Source organism: Bacillus rossius (genome assembly GCF_032445375.1).
Source record: "Bacillus rossius redtenbacheri isolate Brsri chromosome 9 unlocalized genomic scaffold, Brsri_v3 Brsri_v3_scf9_1, whole genome shotgun sequence".
In the NCBI taxonomy this organism is placed as follows: Eukaryota; Metazoa; Arthropoda; class Insecta; order Phasmatodea; family Bacillidae; genus Bacillus; species Bacillus rossius.
This window is the reverse complement of record NW_026962012.1, coordinates 3123289-3141808: the sequence shown is the minus strand read 5'-3', so window position 1 is coordinate 3141808 and position 18520 is coordinate 3123289. Positions and strand designations below refer to the sequence as shown.

The 18520-nt window shown below is 36.9% G+C and overlaps 1 protein-coding gene across 2 annotated transcripts in view; it reads left to right on the top strand.

Moving 5' to 3' along the window:
* The window catches only part of LOC134542724 (centrosomal protein of 162 kDa), a 182226-nt gene that overhangs the window by 144764 nt on the left and 18942 nt on the right, over window positions 1–18520 (top strand). Inside the window, exons 15-16 of one of the 2 annotated variants that reach the window (XM_063387199.1) lie at window positions 4904–5004; window positions 9440–9554. In XM_063387199.1, coding sequence (XP_063243269.1) covers window positions 4904–5004; window positions 9440–9554 — 216 coding nt within the window. Of the gene's footprint in view, window positions 1–4846; window positions 5005–9439; window positions 9555–18520 lie in introns of both variants that reach the window. The other variant, XM_063387198.1, reaches the window with a different exon arrangement.

Here is an 18520-nt window from a genome sequence, read left to right as displayed (position 1 = left end):
AATACCTAAATTTAAGTCTTGAATCTGAATCATGAAATAAAATTTTTCTTTCTGTAAAAAAAACACACACACACACACATACATATACACACACACACATACATGCATGCATATATATTTATATTTATATATATATATATATATATATATGTATGTATATATATATATATATATATATATATATATATATATATATATATATATATATATATATTAGGTGGTAGATAATAGAGTAAACTGTTTAGCTTCTAGCTAAGAGTTCAAATTGGAATATTTTTGAGCGCTATATACTGTTTCCAACTATTAAATATGTAATGGTTATCTAATATCTTCGAACATAGCTAACCCAAACTTTTTGAGTTTTCAGCATTTAAGCATTATTAAATTTTAAAATGTTAAAATTACTATCATGTGTATAGTTTAAAATTGACTATCTCTTTCTGTGTCATACACCCTGTTAAATTAAGTCGTGTGTAGTGAAACAATGTTTTCTAAACAATTTAACTTCAACTATCTCACCATCTCGATCGTACTTTAATCAGTGCCCTACCAAAAATTTACAACAGAAAATACAACAGAACTTTACAACAGAAACCAACTGAAATACAATAGGATACAACAGGATTTTCTGTTGTATTTTATGCGGGAATTGGCCGCTTTCTGTTGGTTTCTGTTGTAAATCTTAGTGTATTTCAGTGGTTTCTATTGTTTTTTGTTGCAAAACATTCTAATGGATTCTGTTGTTTTCTGTGGGTTTCATTGTATTATGTTGGGTCTTGTTGTTTTCTGTTGCAAAGAGTTCTGTCGGTTTCTGTTGCATTTCAGTGTTATTCATTGTATTCTGTTGGGTATTGTTGTTTTCTGTTGAAAAAAGTTCTGTTGATTTCTGTTGTATTCCAGTGTTTTTCATTGTATTCTGTTGGGTTGTGTTGTTTTTTGTTACAAAGAGTTCTGATGGTTTCTGTTGTATTCCAGTGTTATTCAATGTATTCTGTTGGTTTTTGTTGTTTTCTATTGCAAAGAATTCTGTTGGTTTCGGTTATATTCCAGTGTTTTTCATTGTTTACTGTTTCAAAGAGTTCTGTTGGTTTCTATGGCATACCTGTGTATTTCATTGTATTCTGTTGGGTTTTTTGGTTTCATGTTGCAAAGAGAGAGCTGTCTAGGCTTGTTTAGCCCGCATGATATATACTTTTTCCTTCTACAATCGTTCATGTTACAACTTTACATATTGCTATCCCTTTGGATGTTTTGCATTTACAATATTATTTACAAGGCAACGAAACATACTTACACTACACACTTAATAATCTTCATAAATATTTACAATCATAACATGTCTTAACATAACTATAATACATTGTCTGTTCATATTTTACAACAGCCATCTGGTGACGAGTGGTGGCACTACAATGGCCATGGCCGGAAAATTGTGCCGCGGACAGGACTGTGACCCGGGTTTTTGTTTAAATAAAGAGGAGGTACAACGTCAATCTGTTGCAAGAGTTCTGTTGGTTTCTATTGTATTCCAGTGTTTTTCATTGTATTCTGTTGGGTTTTTTTGTTTTCTGTTGCAAAGAGTTCTGTTGGTTTCTGTTGTATTCCAGTGTTGTTCATTGTATTCTGTTGGGTTTTGTTGTTTTCTGTTGCAAAAAGTTATGTTGGTTTCTGTTATATTCTAGTGTTTTTCATTGTATTCTGTTGGGTTTTGTTGGTTTCTGTTGTATTCCAGTGTTTTTCATTGTATTATGTTGGGTATTGTTGTTTTCTGTTACAAAGAGTTGTGTTGGTTTCTGTTGTATTCCAGTGTTTTTCATTGTATTCTGTTGGGTTTTGTTGTTTTCTGTTGCAAAAAGTTATGTTGGTTTCTGTTATATTCTAGTGTTTTTCATTGTATTCTGTTGGGTTTTGTTGGTTTTTGTTGTATTCTGTTGTATTCCAGTGTTTTCCATTGTATTCTGTTGGGTATTGTTTTTTTCTGTTACAAAGAGTTCTGTTGGTTTCTATTGCATTCCGGTGTTTTTCATTGTATTCTGTTGGGTTTTGTTGTTTTCTGTTGCAAAAAGTTTTGTTGGTTTCTGTTGTATTCCAGTGTTTTTCATTGTATTCTGTTGTTTTGCTGATAATTTTGAAGCACATATGTAAAGTCTAATTACCATCACCATGTATCCCGTACATTAATACTGATATAATATCAATAGGTAAAAGTTATGTATCGCGTATCCAAGATTATCACTTGGCCCTGTACTACATTTTGTTCCCCCATAACCTGAATAAAGATTATAATTTCTTTTATACGTCACATTACGTGCTATCGGACATAACACGTTGGCAATTCGCGCCTCCATACTGCTAAAAAAAATTCCTGCAAGGCTTAACGCTTGGGCTTGGGTACACAGTAGGGACTCACGTATTTTTTTTTGTTATTATTTACGTTGTATCAAGTAAAACAACAAAGCATATTTTTTATTTGGATATATTAAAGCAATGTAACATAAATAACAACAAACAAAAACCTACATTATATACTGTGCATCCAAGCCAAAGCGTAATCCTTACGCAAGCCTTAATGTTTAATAAATCTTATCTATAACCCCTAAATATATATTAAAAGAAATTATTATTTTTTCAATTTCTTCATTCACTTTCGTAGCAAACAAATGTCACATTCGTAACCTTGCAGTGTGTCCCAGCCTGTACAAAGAGAGTGAGCCATAAAAATGTGTTAAATAGTTAATGAAAAATGTATTTAGAGAAATGTTATTATCCAATGGTAATTTTACACTAATCAAACTCGGTAAATAAAATATGTAAACGATAAACAGACGTTTTTCTTAAATGCCAAAAATTATGTGGGTAATGCCGATCAGTGGTGGGAAATGTGATCACTGTAATCGGCATTTCCCCCGAAGGCATCCGCCATGAAATAGGTTATGTACAAGGGAAAAAAAAAAAAAAAAAAAAAAAACATACAAAAATCACTAAAGAACAGCAAGAAAAACAAAAAAAAAACCAACAGAATGCAATGAAAAACACTAGAATACAAGAGAACTCTTCGCAACAGAAAACAACAAAACCCAACAGAATACAATGAACAACACTGGAATACAACAGAAACCAACAGAACTCTTTGCAACAGAAAACAACAAAACCCAACAGATTACAATGAGAAACACTAGAAAACAACAGACTCCAACAAAACTCTTTGCAACAGAAAACAAAAGAATACATTGAAAAACACTAGAATACAACAGAAACCAACATAAATTCTTGCACCAGAATACAACAGAACCCAACAGAATACAAGGAGAAACACTCAAATAGACCAGAATCAAACAGAACTCTTTGCAACAGAAAACAACATAATCCAATGAGAAACACTAAAATACAACAGAATCCAACAGAACTCTTTGCTACAGAAAACAACAGAATACAATGAAAAACACTAGGATACAATAGAACTCTTTGCAACAGAAAACAACAAAACCCAACAGAATACAATGATAAACACTGGTATTCAAAAGAAACCAACATAACTGTTTGCAACAGAAAACAACAAAACCGAACAGAATACAATGAAAAACACTGGAATACAACAGAAACCAACATAACTGTTTGCAAAAGAAAACAACAAAACCCAACAGAATACAATAATAAACACTAAAATACAATAGAATCTAACAGACTGCTTTACAACAGAAAACAACAAAACCCAACACTTTCTGTTCCAATATCTTTCACAACAGAATCCAATAAAAACCATTGAATTCAGTGGGCTTTGACAACAGAACCCACTAGAATACAATGATGTATTTTTGTGTGTGTGTAAATTTTCCCCAACAAAATACACTGAAACCCAATGAAGTCAGTGTGTTTACAACAAAACCCAACAGGATCCAATAAAATACACTGAAATCTCATCTGTCATACAACAGGATACACTGAAATTCCTGTTGTATTTTATTGGTTTCTGTTGTAAATTTTTGGTAGGGTGGCAACCATATTTGCCATGCAACTGAAACATGGCAATGTATAACTTAAGATATTAAATTAGGTCTTTACAGGAGAAAAACAACATGGGTGGTCAGTACTCATGTTTATTTTGCTCAAACCAAGATGAAATGTGTTTGTCTTGACCAAAGATTAGGGGTAAAATATTAATCACAACGTGGTCATTTTGTTTTATGTTAGTGTTTTTGTCTGTAATGAATGGCTATTCCCTATGAACCCATAGTGAAAACTCAAAAGCTTGAATAATCAGATGTATTCTTACTGATGTAATTACTGAAATCCCCCAAAAAAAATCAATTCTATATCTGTTGCATTATTTCTTCAATTGCATAATATGCAAATGGCCAAAAATACAAAAAAAAATCATCAATTGCGATTGAGTTTCAATATTTGAATATCAGGTATCAGGAAGATTAATTGACTCTAGTATTTATTTTATTATATAAGATATAAATGTATTAAACTTTCTTCTGATAAACCATAAGTGAAATAAAATAGAAATGAAATCCAGAAAGCCACTTTGTTTTGCAGAGCTTACTTTAATAATAATAATTATTATACTTATAATAGTTTTCTTAAGACTTTAAATGTAGCAACTTCATGTGTCTACGTAAGTCACAATGTGTATGAGAAAACTACATCTGCATTGCACATTCTGAGGTTTCAAAAACCAAGCTTGAATTGCATGCATTATTTTACAAGCATGGGAAATGTTATCTTTCCACCCTTACATTTCCCTCCCACTCACCTTTTTTCTATTGTTATGTTTGCTGAGGAAAATCAATTACTTCGCGCATGCTCCAGCCGTGTGTTCGTTTGCGCTGTTCTGTTGCAGCTAAATTTGTTGCAAGAGCAGCACGAGGTGGAAATGCAGCGGCTGCTCTCTCGGCAGGCTGAGCCTGAGCGGGATCTCGGGCCAAGGGTTGCTGAGCTGCAGAGCCAGCTGTGCACGCAGAAACTAGTCATTAGCCAGTTGAGGGAGCAGTTGAAGCAGTACGTCCACTCATACACAAGTTTACCTCGTGTTTAGTTGTAGGTTCCACCACAACTTAAAGACCTCGCCTACCTGGGCACACATACGTGTACAGAGCTTCAGGAAATAACACCACAGTTTGGAAACTGCTTAATATATCCACGTGGGGGTCTGTTCACCAAAATCATTTAAGAATGTGCTGAGGGCAGATGAGTAGTTCGGTTTCCGTATTCTGTTTTCAAACTGAATTTTTAAAAGAGTGAAAATGTCTAAAACTCATGTTTTCAGGTGGCATTACGTCTTTATCTTCATTTCTCCACCATATAATGTTATGGTTTACTCTCATTTCTCATAGTTGCCCTATGCCCGTTCAGAGCCGTGCACTTATAAGCGATTCCGTGCTAGGAAAACCAGCGAACGTTACACTTATCATCCTGCCTCACTATCAATAAACCCCTGACTAGACGGACCCTGCAATGCACGTGGCCTGGGACGGGAATACTCCAAGGAAACCCGCTAAATATGTTTTCCTTGTTTTCTTTGATCCTAGTTATCGTGGTGGGAGGGACTTGCATCTCCTTCCTTTATCTACATTTGTTGTTTGAGGCGGTGATTTCTGAGGTGTGGCATTCATGTGGCAAGGATTGGTGGTTAAATCCCTACATAGTGATGACCCAATTTATAAGTGCTTTTTGATGCCAGTACGATCGTGGAGGTTATCAGTCTCCATAAGCCCCTGAGCTTAGTTTACCTTTTTCTCTTTCTAAATACACCAATCTCTCACTTAGCATGACTAATACGTTCCTAAAAATGTTTGTGTTATCCAAACTCGTGTATTCTGAAGCATTGATCACCATTAATAGCAAGGCTAATTTACTTAGTGTGTTCCAAAATGTGTAAGGAAATATTCTTTACCTAACATAAATGCGTATTATAACACTCAACGATAAATATGTCACACTACATATTTATCTTTATAAGCCTACCGTCAAATACTTTGTATGACAAATATGACACGGCGTAACGGGAGATAGTTATTGTCAGTCGGTAGGTGACATGCCCGCCGGGCGTGACCTTCAACTCATGTCGCGTACCTTTCCACAAAATTTCCAAACCATCCTTTACTGGCAGTGAAACCGATATTACTATCCGGATATTTACATTTTATTTTTTCAAAAATTAAAGTGTTATTTGTGTATCACCGCTTGGTGCACATCACTCTTGTTAGGCCTGTGATTTTTTTTCATTGCACCATGTCATTTAACATCCTTTTCCATGTGAATCATCTGTTCATTTCTGTTACGGTATCTAATGTCAAATATATTCCCGCTAGTACAACCAACAGCATCAGACTTATGTAAGTTTGATAGGGTCCTTATTTCGTACGATTGTGCGCACAGTTGACTCTTTTAAACTAAATTGTGACCAACATTGGAATGCAGAATGAAATCTTTGTCTAATCACATTTTGTTCTTAATTCGTGACTCTTTTTCTTCTCGTATGTTTTTTGTTCTGCATTCCAACTTTATTCTGGACCACTTTGCAACTAACTTGGTCTTCTTTTGGACAGTGTTTTTTGTTGTATTTTTTCACCAGGGAGTCTTCTATTTTCTTTTGTCACTCGTTCTTCCATAGCTATCTTCTGCACCTCTTTTCGATTTGGGTATACGTAAATCTTAACCACCTCTTTTGCACCTGTTGCATCACATTCTTCATTAGCAAATTTTAAGTTTTATTTGAAAACCACATCCTTTTCTACTCTCTTTTAAAGTCTCCTTACTTTGAGCTATTTCTTTCTCTTTCACCTGATCGCATCCTACCTTATTTTGAGCCCTTCTACATTCGCGACTAGAAAACTACGACCCCATTATTGTAAAATTGAAGCCATTTCCATTAAAAAAGTTTATGATGGTGGCTGCTATAGTTTTTATTTGGCTAATGTTGTGCTTAATGGAACCCTGTTTTTGTAGCATTTCTGTACATATTTTTTTAATTGGTCAGTAATGTTGAATGTGTAAAGTGTATAGATTTTTATTTTGAATGCAAAAATTAAGAAGAGATTATCATTTACCATGTTATACTTAGAGCATGTTCTTTTTATTTGGATGCAATTACTGTTGTGCAGTAGTGTTGTATGCATATTTTTGTACTTCTCTGTTGCGTATTGACACAGTATGTACTTTAAATGTTCTGCTTTAGTGCATCATTTATGTGGACTTTAATGAAAAATCCTAATGCACCATATAATATTTCTTTACCTGCCATGATATTTCATAAATGTGTACGATTAAACATGATTAGGACACATTTTCTTTGTGTTTGACAAATTTTTAATTTGGTTAGACTTAACATATATGTATGACACATGTTGTATGATCACATTCTTTATCATAAATCATGTGTATGTTTTAAGGGTAATGATTTTCATAAAAAAAAAAAATTATGTGGTAGTAGGCTGATATCTTGATACCAGCAATCAAAGATTATTTTACACTTTTCTTCTAGATATGTACAGCTCTGCTATACATAGTTTAAATCATAAATATTTGCTTTTATTTTTTTGTAACACTGTATCATTATTAGTGATGATGATAATGGGTTGATCAGCCCACATGCTGGATTGTATCCCAGACATCACCACAGGTAGATAACCATGGGGTGACTGTGGCGAGAAACTGCGGTGGCTCTTTGTTGCCATCTGAAGCATGGAAGGGACAACATCCAGTCCTTGATCCAGGAAGGAAATTTAACACAACAAATTTGAAACTTTGAATAAAATGGTATTATCAGTGGTCATGTACGATCTCTTTTGGTTCCCAGAAAAAGCACAGGCACTGAACGGCGTGTAACCATGTTAAAGCAGGTCAGACAAAAATTGTCACATAGTCTGAGAACCTAGACAAGTAAGTTTATGGTAGTGATTACATCATTTTTGAGTATTATTAAAAGTCAGTTCTAGAGCATTTTATATAGGTATAATTAAATATATGTAATTATATATATAAATATTATATATATGCATGCTTTTAGCCACACATTCAACATTATTTTTCAAGAGCTCCTCGGTGGCAGAGATTGCAAAAGTTGCAAGGTCATGGTTGCAGTCCCAACCCTGTGTTTGACTTGAATGTGTGAGCACCAATTTGATACCCAAGTGTGTTGGATCCCACTTAGGTCCCATCTCTTTAATGCAACATCATTACCTTTATTACATTAATTTGCATCGAAGGTCTCTATTGTAGGTCGTTTGAATGTAAATCTGTAATCTTTCCGAAAATAAATTTCATTAGTGGGTGAGTGGCTGCCACACACATTATAAGTGAAACTTCACACTTCAATAACCCACAGAAATGATAAAACTAAGCATTAACGATAAAAGTGCACTTCGGACGTTTTCACTGGAGGTTCACAATATTGTAATAGACATGTCGATGAAGACCCTGCAAGGAATCTTGCAGTTTCTGACTCTTTACTCTTATTCCTCCTCCTTCCCCCTCCTACAATGCCCTTGAGTGCTCCACTTCTGAGCTGTGCGAATACTCGAAAAGTATTCAGTATTCATGAATAATTTCGTATTCAATATTTATGAATGATTTGATATTCAATTTGACATTTCAAATTGATTATTGTTTTAAATAATTTTCACCAATAGATAGTCGTACACCACGTGAGACTCATTCACAAAAAAAATTATAGAAATAAATATAACATGTATGAGGCTAAGCTGATTTACTGATACATTTTGAATTGTTTTCTGCAAAATTATTCATACATTGATTTTATATTTTAAAAACAATCAATGTATTTTTATTTAGAGTATTAATAATAATCCATTTTATGTTTATAAGCAATTAGATCAACAAAACAAATTTTAAAGTTTAATATATTACTGGTTTAAGAAAATGCATTGGAAGGGGATTTTTTTTTATTTCTCTTCATTTTACACCTGTTTATTATGGTTCAATGTATATTCTTCTTCTTTTTTATTCGACTGTATATTTTGGATCAATATTTTTTTTGGAAGTGTGAAAAATAAGTTTTTCTGTGTATTAAAATGTGATTAAAATATTTGATATATTGTGATATTTGATTCAGAATTCAAATGAAAAAAACAGTATTCGCAGCGCTTGAAATATTTTAATTGTAATTTTCCAGGTGTATTTCCATGCTCATTGCTATGAATGGGCGGTTCCATATTTTCCAGATGGCTGTTCGCTTTTGGGGTGGCTTATCCAAGTCATGCTCTATTTTTATTTTAAAAAATCCAAAGCCTCTCGCAAAATTTCTGAAAACACTCTTTTATAATGTCAAACAAGTTTTTATCACCTATATTATAGTCCTTCAGTCTCTTAGGAACTAGCCTAGTTGCAAGTTTCCTTATGCCCTGATGAGTCACCTCCTCGACGTGCCAGGGTGCTCTGGGAGGCTGACGAGGGTCGGTGTGGGTGTCGGCAGGCTGGACGAGTGCCGGGAGGAGGCGGCCGTGCTGCGGATCGAGCGTGACCACCTCGAGAAGAGCACCACGGAGCTGACCAGGAAGCTGGCGGCCCTCAGGAGGTCGCACATGCCCGTGAGTCGCTCGCGCTCTTCTTCCAGTTCTGTTTGCACTGTGATTAAGGTGTATTTTGAAGTTCAGGGACTCTTCCAAAAAAAAAAAAATTGAAATAAAATTTTGAAAATGTTCATTATGTTTTTTGCTGCTTTTGGTTTGTCATCTCGCGAAAGCACTTGTATTTGAATACACACCCACCTACCTGCTGTGTTTGTGTGGTTACCTAATCGTAATATAGGTAGTTAATAAAGAATTAGATGCTGCAGTTAGCCAGCTATTCCCTCCCCACTCGCTCTGCTCACACTCAAAAAAAAAATTAAATTTAAAAAACTTTCTTTTGTGGGATTATCAAGAAACTTTAGCAGATTCAGGGAACAAAAGTTTTGGAATATTTCTTGAATTTGTTGTGAAAAACTCGTAAACTCTACAATTACTGCTAAAAATATTTCCCTCCAATTGGTCCACAACTAAATGAATCTGTGAGAAAGCCCTGCTTCTGTTTGCAATTATTAATCCTTCCCAAATATGTATATTAATAAGAACTTTGCTGTTTCGCACAGGCTCCAAACCCACTGTGATCATGTATAGTGCAAAACCCAGATTGTGTAGTTTTTAGAAACATAAATAACAGAGGTACATATATTTTATTACGTGCATACAACAAAAATTGAATCCTTTCTGTTGTCATCAATCTAATAAATTGCTTTAAATAAGATATCACAACACGTAACTGCTAAGTCGTAATTGGCTTCCAACTTGGTTTGGTGCAATTAATAGTATTTTTTGGGTAAATTGTGTGCAGTTGTGGGCATGGGCAGATAAGCTGTCAGGTTATTTGAGTATTTGGACAGTCTCATATGAGTCTATTGTGCAAATGTGAGTCAAAAACACATGTTTAAAATGTGTCTCTCTTCTATAGATCTTGTATAAATTACTTACTTGAAAGGTAAGTCAAACGTTAATATTTTGCTTGAATGTTTGGGCTGAATGATACTATCTTATTATCACCATGTTTTCCTTGGCACATTTTTTTCTGTTGCTGATTTAATATGTCCTATTACATGTTTACCAATGTGTAGCATCAGTGTGACATTGCCACTGCTTACAATGTGGCTTAATGTAGTTTTGAATGTCAGTTATACCAACCAAAGGTTCGTTTTTAAGGGAAGGAAGAGGAGACACGTTAGATAGACTTATTGATTAATGTAGCGAGAGAGGTGGTTTTGTGGTATCATATATGACTGGCTTAACAGCTGCGCTCAAATGTACCAACAGTGCTTTAATTCTTGGACACTTATGCCAGTTGAAGTTTGTGAATGTATTCCTTGCGGTGGATACTCAGTGCACTTTCAAAAAAGATCATTAGTTGTAACAAGTAACTTGAGTTTAGAGTCTAGAATGTTAAGAGCCCAGTGGTGGATACAAGAATTTATTTCGGAAGATAAAAAAAAATTATTATTTTATTCAAAAGACTTATGCCTACAACAAGGGGTTTGGACAATTACGTCATTATTCTCAACATACATCACTGCCTTTGTGGTTTGTGATTCCAGGTGTTGTAATGGCTCACCTTGCATCACCCAAAATAACATACTGCCTTCACCGAGGCCTTACTTTTTTTTTCCTGCTTTTTTTTTCCATAACTTCAGGGAGGATAGATCATCCCTATTTCCCCCCTTTTGCATCTGCTACTTTTAGTGCCTCAGTACTAGGTTGTACTTTATTGCAATCCATCCTCAATGTTTAAGCTTTTTGTAGCAAACTACAGTATTTCCCCAAAAATAATACGACTCTGAATATAATTTTACCCGAAACTTGTAGCATTGCAGACCCCCTGCCCTCCCCAACTTTGCAAAGTATTTTTATGCCATTATATTGTCCAGGGGGACAGTATTTCAGCTGATTGTATGGTCCAAGATCATAGTGACCTAGTTTTTCATACTTGTATTTTATCATTCTTAATATGTATTCTTGTAAGAAATTTTTATATTTATTTATTTAATTCAAAAAACCTTCTATGTTTTTACTGGTTTTTATTATTTGTGTAAATGGTCAGTATTTTATTTACTGTCAGTATCGTTTTTATACCTAGGCTATATTTTATGTTTGGATTTTTTTGGAAGCTATAGTTGTGGTTCTAAAACATTGTGTATTGTATTGGTAAAAGGAAGGACGAGAGACAGTTGCCTGACTTGGCACATCAATTTTTTTTATGACTTTTTTTCAGTACCGACACCTTCTGGCAGTTTCTGTGTGTATTTCTTGTGATGGGAAAATCTACAGTGTTTCACTCCCTTGGAAGACAGTAAAATCATCATGTTGTAACATCATCCAATCAGAAAAGTCTTTGTGATTTTTATTTTTTTATTTTTTGGCAGGAAAGGCCTCATTGTGAGCGTTGGGAAATTTGTATTCTATATTGTTTTTGTACTGTGATGTGATTGGTTGTTGAGATCAGGTGACTGCTTTTCCGTCAACAATCTGCCCGTTACAATTTACTGCTGATGCATCAAATATTTAACTACTTTGCACTTGTTTATGTTTTTAACCCCCGATGCAAAAAAGAGGGCTGTTATAAGTTTGAAGCCTTTGTCTGTGGCATCGTAACTCCCAAACATATAGACCAATTTTAAGGTTTTTTTTTCTTTCCATTTTTTTTATTGGGGGACCCCCCCCCCCCACCCCCAGGGGGTCCTCCCCGCCAAAAAATGTCTATTTTAAAAAGAGTATACAAATATTTTACATGAAGAGTAAAATTTGATACAAGAAAAAAAGAAAAAGATATTTACATTATGATACATTAACATGGCACTGGGCCCCTCCCAACAATAGAGTCCTTGGAGGCTGATGATTGGTGAGCGGGGAATTGTTTCTGTACATCGGTTGGTGAAGTTAATGATGATGTGGTGGTGTGGTCAGGCCTGTTTGGCTCGGGTCTGACCTGAACAGACTGTTTTGGCATGATGAAACGGTGGGGTGGTCATGACAGAGATGCTGGAGTACCGTGAATCATTTGTCCCGCAGCGCCTTCTTGTAGATGTGCTGGTCCCCTGGGTTAGCCGCCGGCCCCGCCCATTGGGATGTCGTCTTCTTCCTCTTCAGAGTCCTTCGCTTCGAGGTGGTCGGTCGTGAAGAGGGGTCTTCTGGGGTGTGGTGAGTCAGGGGGGGGATCGGCATTGAGTCTGATGAGGGGGTTGAGGCTGTATGTACATTTCTTAAGGAATTTCTTGGTTGACTTGGTGATGATTTCATGGATGTGGGGAAGTCCGGTCTGCTGCAGGAGTTGTTGTCGTGAGGTGGAGCGGGGAAGTCCCAGGATGAGTCTGGTGCCGGGGAAATATGTTCTGGTGATGGGTCGGAGGTTGAAGAGGGATGAGTGAGTCCAGTTGGGGCAGGCGTACGTGAGGTGTGAAATGACGTGGGTGCGGTAGACGGTGATTCTGTTTTGGAGGGAAGTGCTAGAGGTAGGCCGGAGTACTGGGGCGAGCTGTCCCATGACTGCCCTGGCTTTGGTGCGGATGTTGTCGAGGTGTGGTAGGAAGGTGAAGGATGCGTCCAATGTGACTCCCAGGTATCTAATTGTGGGCGACCAAGGGATGGTGTGTTGGTTGATTCTGGGGGGGGGGGTGGTCCTTGCGTGGGTGATAACGGGAGAAGAGGATAGCTTGTGTTTTTGTGTGGTTCAGTCCGATGCCGTTCGCTAGGAATTGGGTGTTCAGGGAGGTAAGTCCTCGGCTGAGGCGATCCCTGAGCAGCCCCTCGGAGACGGAGGAGGGGATGAGGCAGGTGTTGTCAGCGTACTGAACGAGGTAGGTGCCGGGAGGGGGAGTGAGGTCGGAGATGTGTAGGGTGAAGTGGATGGGACTCAGGATGGCAACCTGAGGGATGCCAGCCTGGATGGATCGGGAGTCTGAGAGGATGTTCTCTACCCTCACCTGGAAGGAGCGATCCTCCAGGAAGGAGCAGAGAAGGCGGATAAGGTGCGGGGGGATCGCCGTGGCAGAGAGGCGGTGGAGAAGTTGAGCGTGAGGGACGGAGTCGAAGGCTCGGGCGAGATCTAGGAGTACCATGCCCGTGTGTTGCCACCGGGAGACGCCCTGCACCAACCACCAGCAGCTCCACCCGGGCGATGGCGTGGGAGGTTGAGTGTTGTGGCCTGGAGCCGAACTGATGAGAGGGGAGGAGATTGTGGGTCGAAATGACGAGGAGGAGGCGCTGTAGGATGGTCCTTTCCGCAACCTTGGACAGGCTGGTTTAATTTGCATGGTTCTTAGCTATGTTTGATGAAAATCTGTTCATCCATCATTAGCTCTTTTATAACATTTTGGATTTGTTAGCATGGAGGTAGAGAAAGAGAGAAAAACAGTATTGTTATAACTCTGCATTTTAATGCTCTATGGAAATAAATATATTGGAATACACTCACACAATCTTCACTGCATAAATGTTAAGATATTACAACTAAATAAAGACTTAATGATCCTGGTGTTACTATCTATCTGTGAGTTCCAATTCATTGCATCAGCAGGGGTTTTTTAAGGTTTTTGTTAAGAATCAATTTTCTTGTCTATTTTTTTATTAAATTGTTAATTTCAATATCAATCACTTAATTTTGAGCCCAGTCTAATTTATGCTTCAGACTTTCTATTATTTTATTCATAAACCTTCAAAAGAACTCAGAAAATCACAAATATGATCCAGAATGAATGTAGTGTAAAAGTGAAAATTGTCGGAGCTGCTGCTTCAGATCTTACAGGATGATTTTTGGAAAAGTGTAGATTTTTTTGTTTTATTAAACATACAAATAAAAAAAGTTTTTCCTATAATGACATGAATACCAAGGAATCCAGTTGCTATAAAAAATATTGATCCATAAAATGAATCTGTTAAAAACGTGAAATGTTTGAGTGAGTACCTGTTTTATTGCATAATCGTTGCATGCACATAATTTCGCACAGATATTTTAGGGCGTAAAAATTTGGATAAAAAAAACCTCTCGTGTAAACGTTGCATGCTGTTTTTGGTCTCGCTGTTAGATTCCGAGTGCTTTGTGTAGGGTAGACTGGGGAAATCGGGTCAATTTTTTGAAATTCCTGAATATGTATAAAACCAATATTAATTTACCATAAAATAATATACAGTAATATCAGTCATACATTTATGTACATATTTACATACAAACATTAACCAATCTTCCTTATGAATTGACATTAAACTTGATAAAAGGAAAATGAAATGTTTTGACCCGATTTGGACAGAAGTGGGGTAAATCGGATCACAAGTGGGGCAAATCGGGTCAACAGATTTTCTTTACTGTTTTGACAGACACATTCCGCATACAAACTGTTTACACTGAAAAGCATTGACACAGCGCTCATGGTACCACATTTTGCAAGACTGGAACTGAATCCAGTCTCCAGCAGTGCAGCTTCTGATGTCTTAGTATGCAATTTTGCACATGTTGCAGAGAACATCTTCCTCATCATCCTGGCCTTCTTCCAAAATTTCCAACTCGGATGTGTTTTTAGCTTTTATTCGCTTCTTTGTCTTCAGAGGTTCAATTTTGCTGTGCTTTGAACTTAACACCTGCTTCTTGCTTTTCAATTTCCTGGATTCCAACAATGTGCGATTCTCTTTTGACAGTAGCCTTAGAGAAGCAACAGGTTTTCGTTTACCTATTCTCTTTGGTGTTAATTTTTCCGGTGTTGGTAACAGACCTCTCACTTCTTCTGTGGTGTTCCTTCCACTTACACCTTTGGCAGTGAAAAGGTTATGTTCTTTTCTGATGTCCGTAGATTCAATCTGCTGGATCGACGGGGAAGAAGATGTGGTAGGCATATCAGAGATCGAAACACAGCTCTGTTCCAACGACTCAGGAGAAAACACTATTTCTGACACAAATTTGTGGCTTGAAATAGCAGTGGTATTGAGAGGGTAAATACCAGTTGCTTCAAACCCCTTCACCCCATTCCCAACTGTTGCAGCCAAGTTCCAAGCATTTTTGAAAATTCCTCCAAAACTTAACTTTGTAATTGGTCTGTTCGGATTGCTGTGTTGCCACGACGTTGCTTGCTGGTGGTAGTAAGTCTTTAGTGGCTTGAAAACACATACATCAAGGGGCTGAAGTGCATGTGTTGTATGTGGGGGTAGTAGCAAAACTTCAATGTTAAACTTTTCGCACAAATCAACTGTTGAAAGTGAAGTGTGGGATGCATGTCCATCAAGAATCAATATTACTTTTCCTGGTGTTCTGTGTTTGTTAAATTGCTCCAGCCACTTGCTAAAGGCCTCCTCATTTACCCATCCCGATTCGGTCATGCACACTTCTGTTCCAACTGGCATGTTGTCACAATATTCATTCTTCATCCTCTTTCCTTTAAATATGACAAAGGGTGGTATGTATGTACCAGTACCTGAAACACATGCAATCACTGTGACATTTTCTCCACGTTCCACATTTGTCATTGAAACAACATCACGTGAACCTTTCAGAGCTACCACATTAGGAGGTTTATTGTTCATTGGCAGTCCTGTTTCATCTTGGTTGTAAATGCTTTCCGGCATGCCTTGAAGATTGCACTCCACTGTCAGCCGCTTCAATTCATCATAAAATTGATTTACTGTCTCACGCTGCATTCCATTTATTCTGGCACGAGACAGACCTTCAGCTTTTCTAATTGAAAGCTCTGGATGTCGCTTCATAAATCCATGAAACCAGTCTTCCCCAGCAATGTTCTTTTCAGTGTTGAAGCTGTGCTGTATTCCATGCATTGTGGCATACTTGAAGGCATATTTGCATATACTGCTCGGAGTTAAGCCAAAACCTCTAGTAGATAAGTATATAAGCCTCACTGCTAGTGCTTTCTCAACATCAGGTGGTAGCACCGATTTACGACCGACTGCAGACACTGGCGAGTTCTCTGGAGCAGATGTTCTTCTTTGCAGAGAAGAAAAAGGCACGCCAAACACATTAGCTGCTTTCCTAACAGAATACTCGCCATCTTTTACTGCTCTAGCAGCTTCATCCATCACAGAGATTGACCAGGAACCATGAGTAGTTTTTCGGATGTAGTTCCTCGGCGTCTATAACAGATAACCCAGGCAGCATAAATGCATTTGTTTTTTAACACAGTAGTTTTCGTCTAAATTATATGTTAAAGAGGATGCAGTTATGCTGCTTTTCAACCCTAGTATTTATTGTCCTTGACATAAGTTATGCCAACTATATGATAACAAATGGAATTCTATTTAAATGAAAAGGGTGTTTATATTTTTAATTTGATACAACTTATATGCGGAATAAACTAAATAATAAGCCTGTTCACTTTTTCCAGTCCCAAACTACAGAGCTGTTTTTAATTTAAATGTTAATTTTTTTTTAGATTCTGCAAAATCTTGGTGGACAAAATTCAAGTTTTGCATTAACCATGCACATAAACTAAACTCAGACTATCAAACTTAAAAAATTCAACATCGCACAACATTTATCTTGACCTAAAATATTATTAAACTTAGAAGATAACCTGACTCAAAACTACAGGAGTGTAGATGACTTGGTTTCAAATACCTGGCTTGGCATTACAAAATGTGTAACGTTTTTCATTATTTATTAATTTAGCGTGTTTACATATTCCTCATTAAAAATCATTTCGTCAATAAAATAAACGACAATATATATGCTGTCAAACTCTCTGCTTCATTTCGAACTCGTTATTCTATATTTACATGGATAATATTTTCATTATTTTAACATGTCCTAAACTTCAATATTATTATAAGTACTTACAAATTTTAACTTAAGTTGAAGTCATGTGCCTTAAATTCATTTTTACACTTATTTAAATTAGATCTTAACTTAAAAACTGAGAAAGAAGAATAACGTGCTTCACAATATAGAACAAATATGAAGCGACCCGATTTCCCCACTGTATGCAGTGACTCGTTTTACCCCAACGGCAGCGACCCGAATTACCCCATTTCGCACTTTTAAGAAAATAAATATATTATAAATGCTGTCAAACATGTAGAGCTTCAGTAATGCAGAAGAATGTTAATTTGGTACATATTTTCGTGCTCCATTACTTAAACTACAATACTTTTTCGAAATGCGAACGTAAAGGCTTACGTAACACAAAATAAAACTTACATTGTTAAGAATTTTCCACTTCAGGACTGCACAGGTTCGGTTCATGTCGCACAGACTACCAGAATGTTGTCACAGACGATGTTCGCCTTGTAGTGGACGGTTGTATAGACAGATAGCAGCACTCTTCGGTAGGTTCCGTAGACTCCAGTTCATTCTTTCGCCGCAAGATAGCAGATCTTGTTACGATGACCCGGTTTACCCCGTGACCCGATTTCCCCCGGTCCACCCTAGGTATTTTTCCCGTATAAAACAATGTATTTTAAAGTATAAATCTAATATTCATTCTGAAATTACCACTTACTTATTTAATTAACGGAAATAAGTTGTCTTATGTGTAAAATTCTTTTAAATACGTTTTTAAACGTTATAACCTTTATCTGTTTGTCTGCGTCGCCCCGGTGTACCGCTTATAAAAATTTAGCCAGTGCTAGTTGGCATCATTCACATTTGGTTATGTTGCTTCCTGTATAGAGCGCGCGCACGTAGTCGAAATTCGATATTGATATCTCGCCGATTGCATGCAACGCACGCGCTCTGTCGAGTGCCGAGTTAACTACATTCGATGGCCCACACTCTTTCGTGGTGAGTATGTACGACGACGATAGTTATGCATTATTTCAAGTTCGCGTTCGGGTTTTTTCTATTTAAAGTTGAAGAAAGGTATTTGTTGCATGACTTATTAAATTTAATTGGTTTGGCGTACTTTTGTATCAGTAGCGGATCCAAGAGGAGGGGGGGGGGGTGGGCACCAGCGGCAAGTGGCCCCCATCCCCCCGAAAAACCAGTTGTCTGCTACATCAATATTGCCGACAAAAATGATTGATTCTGAAACCAATAA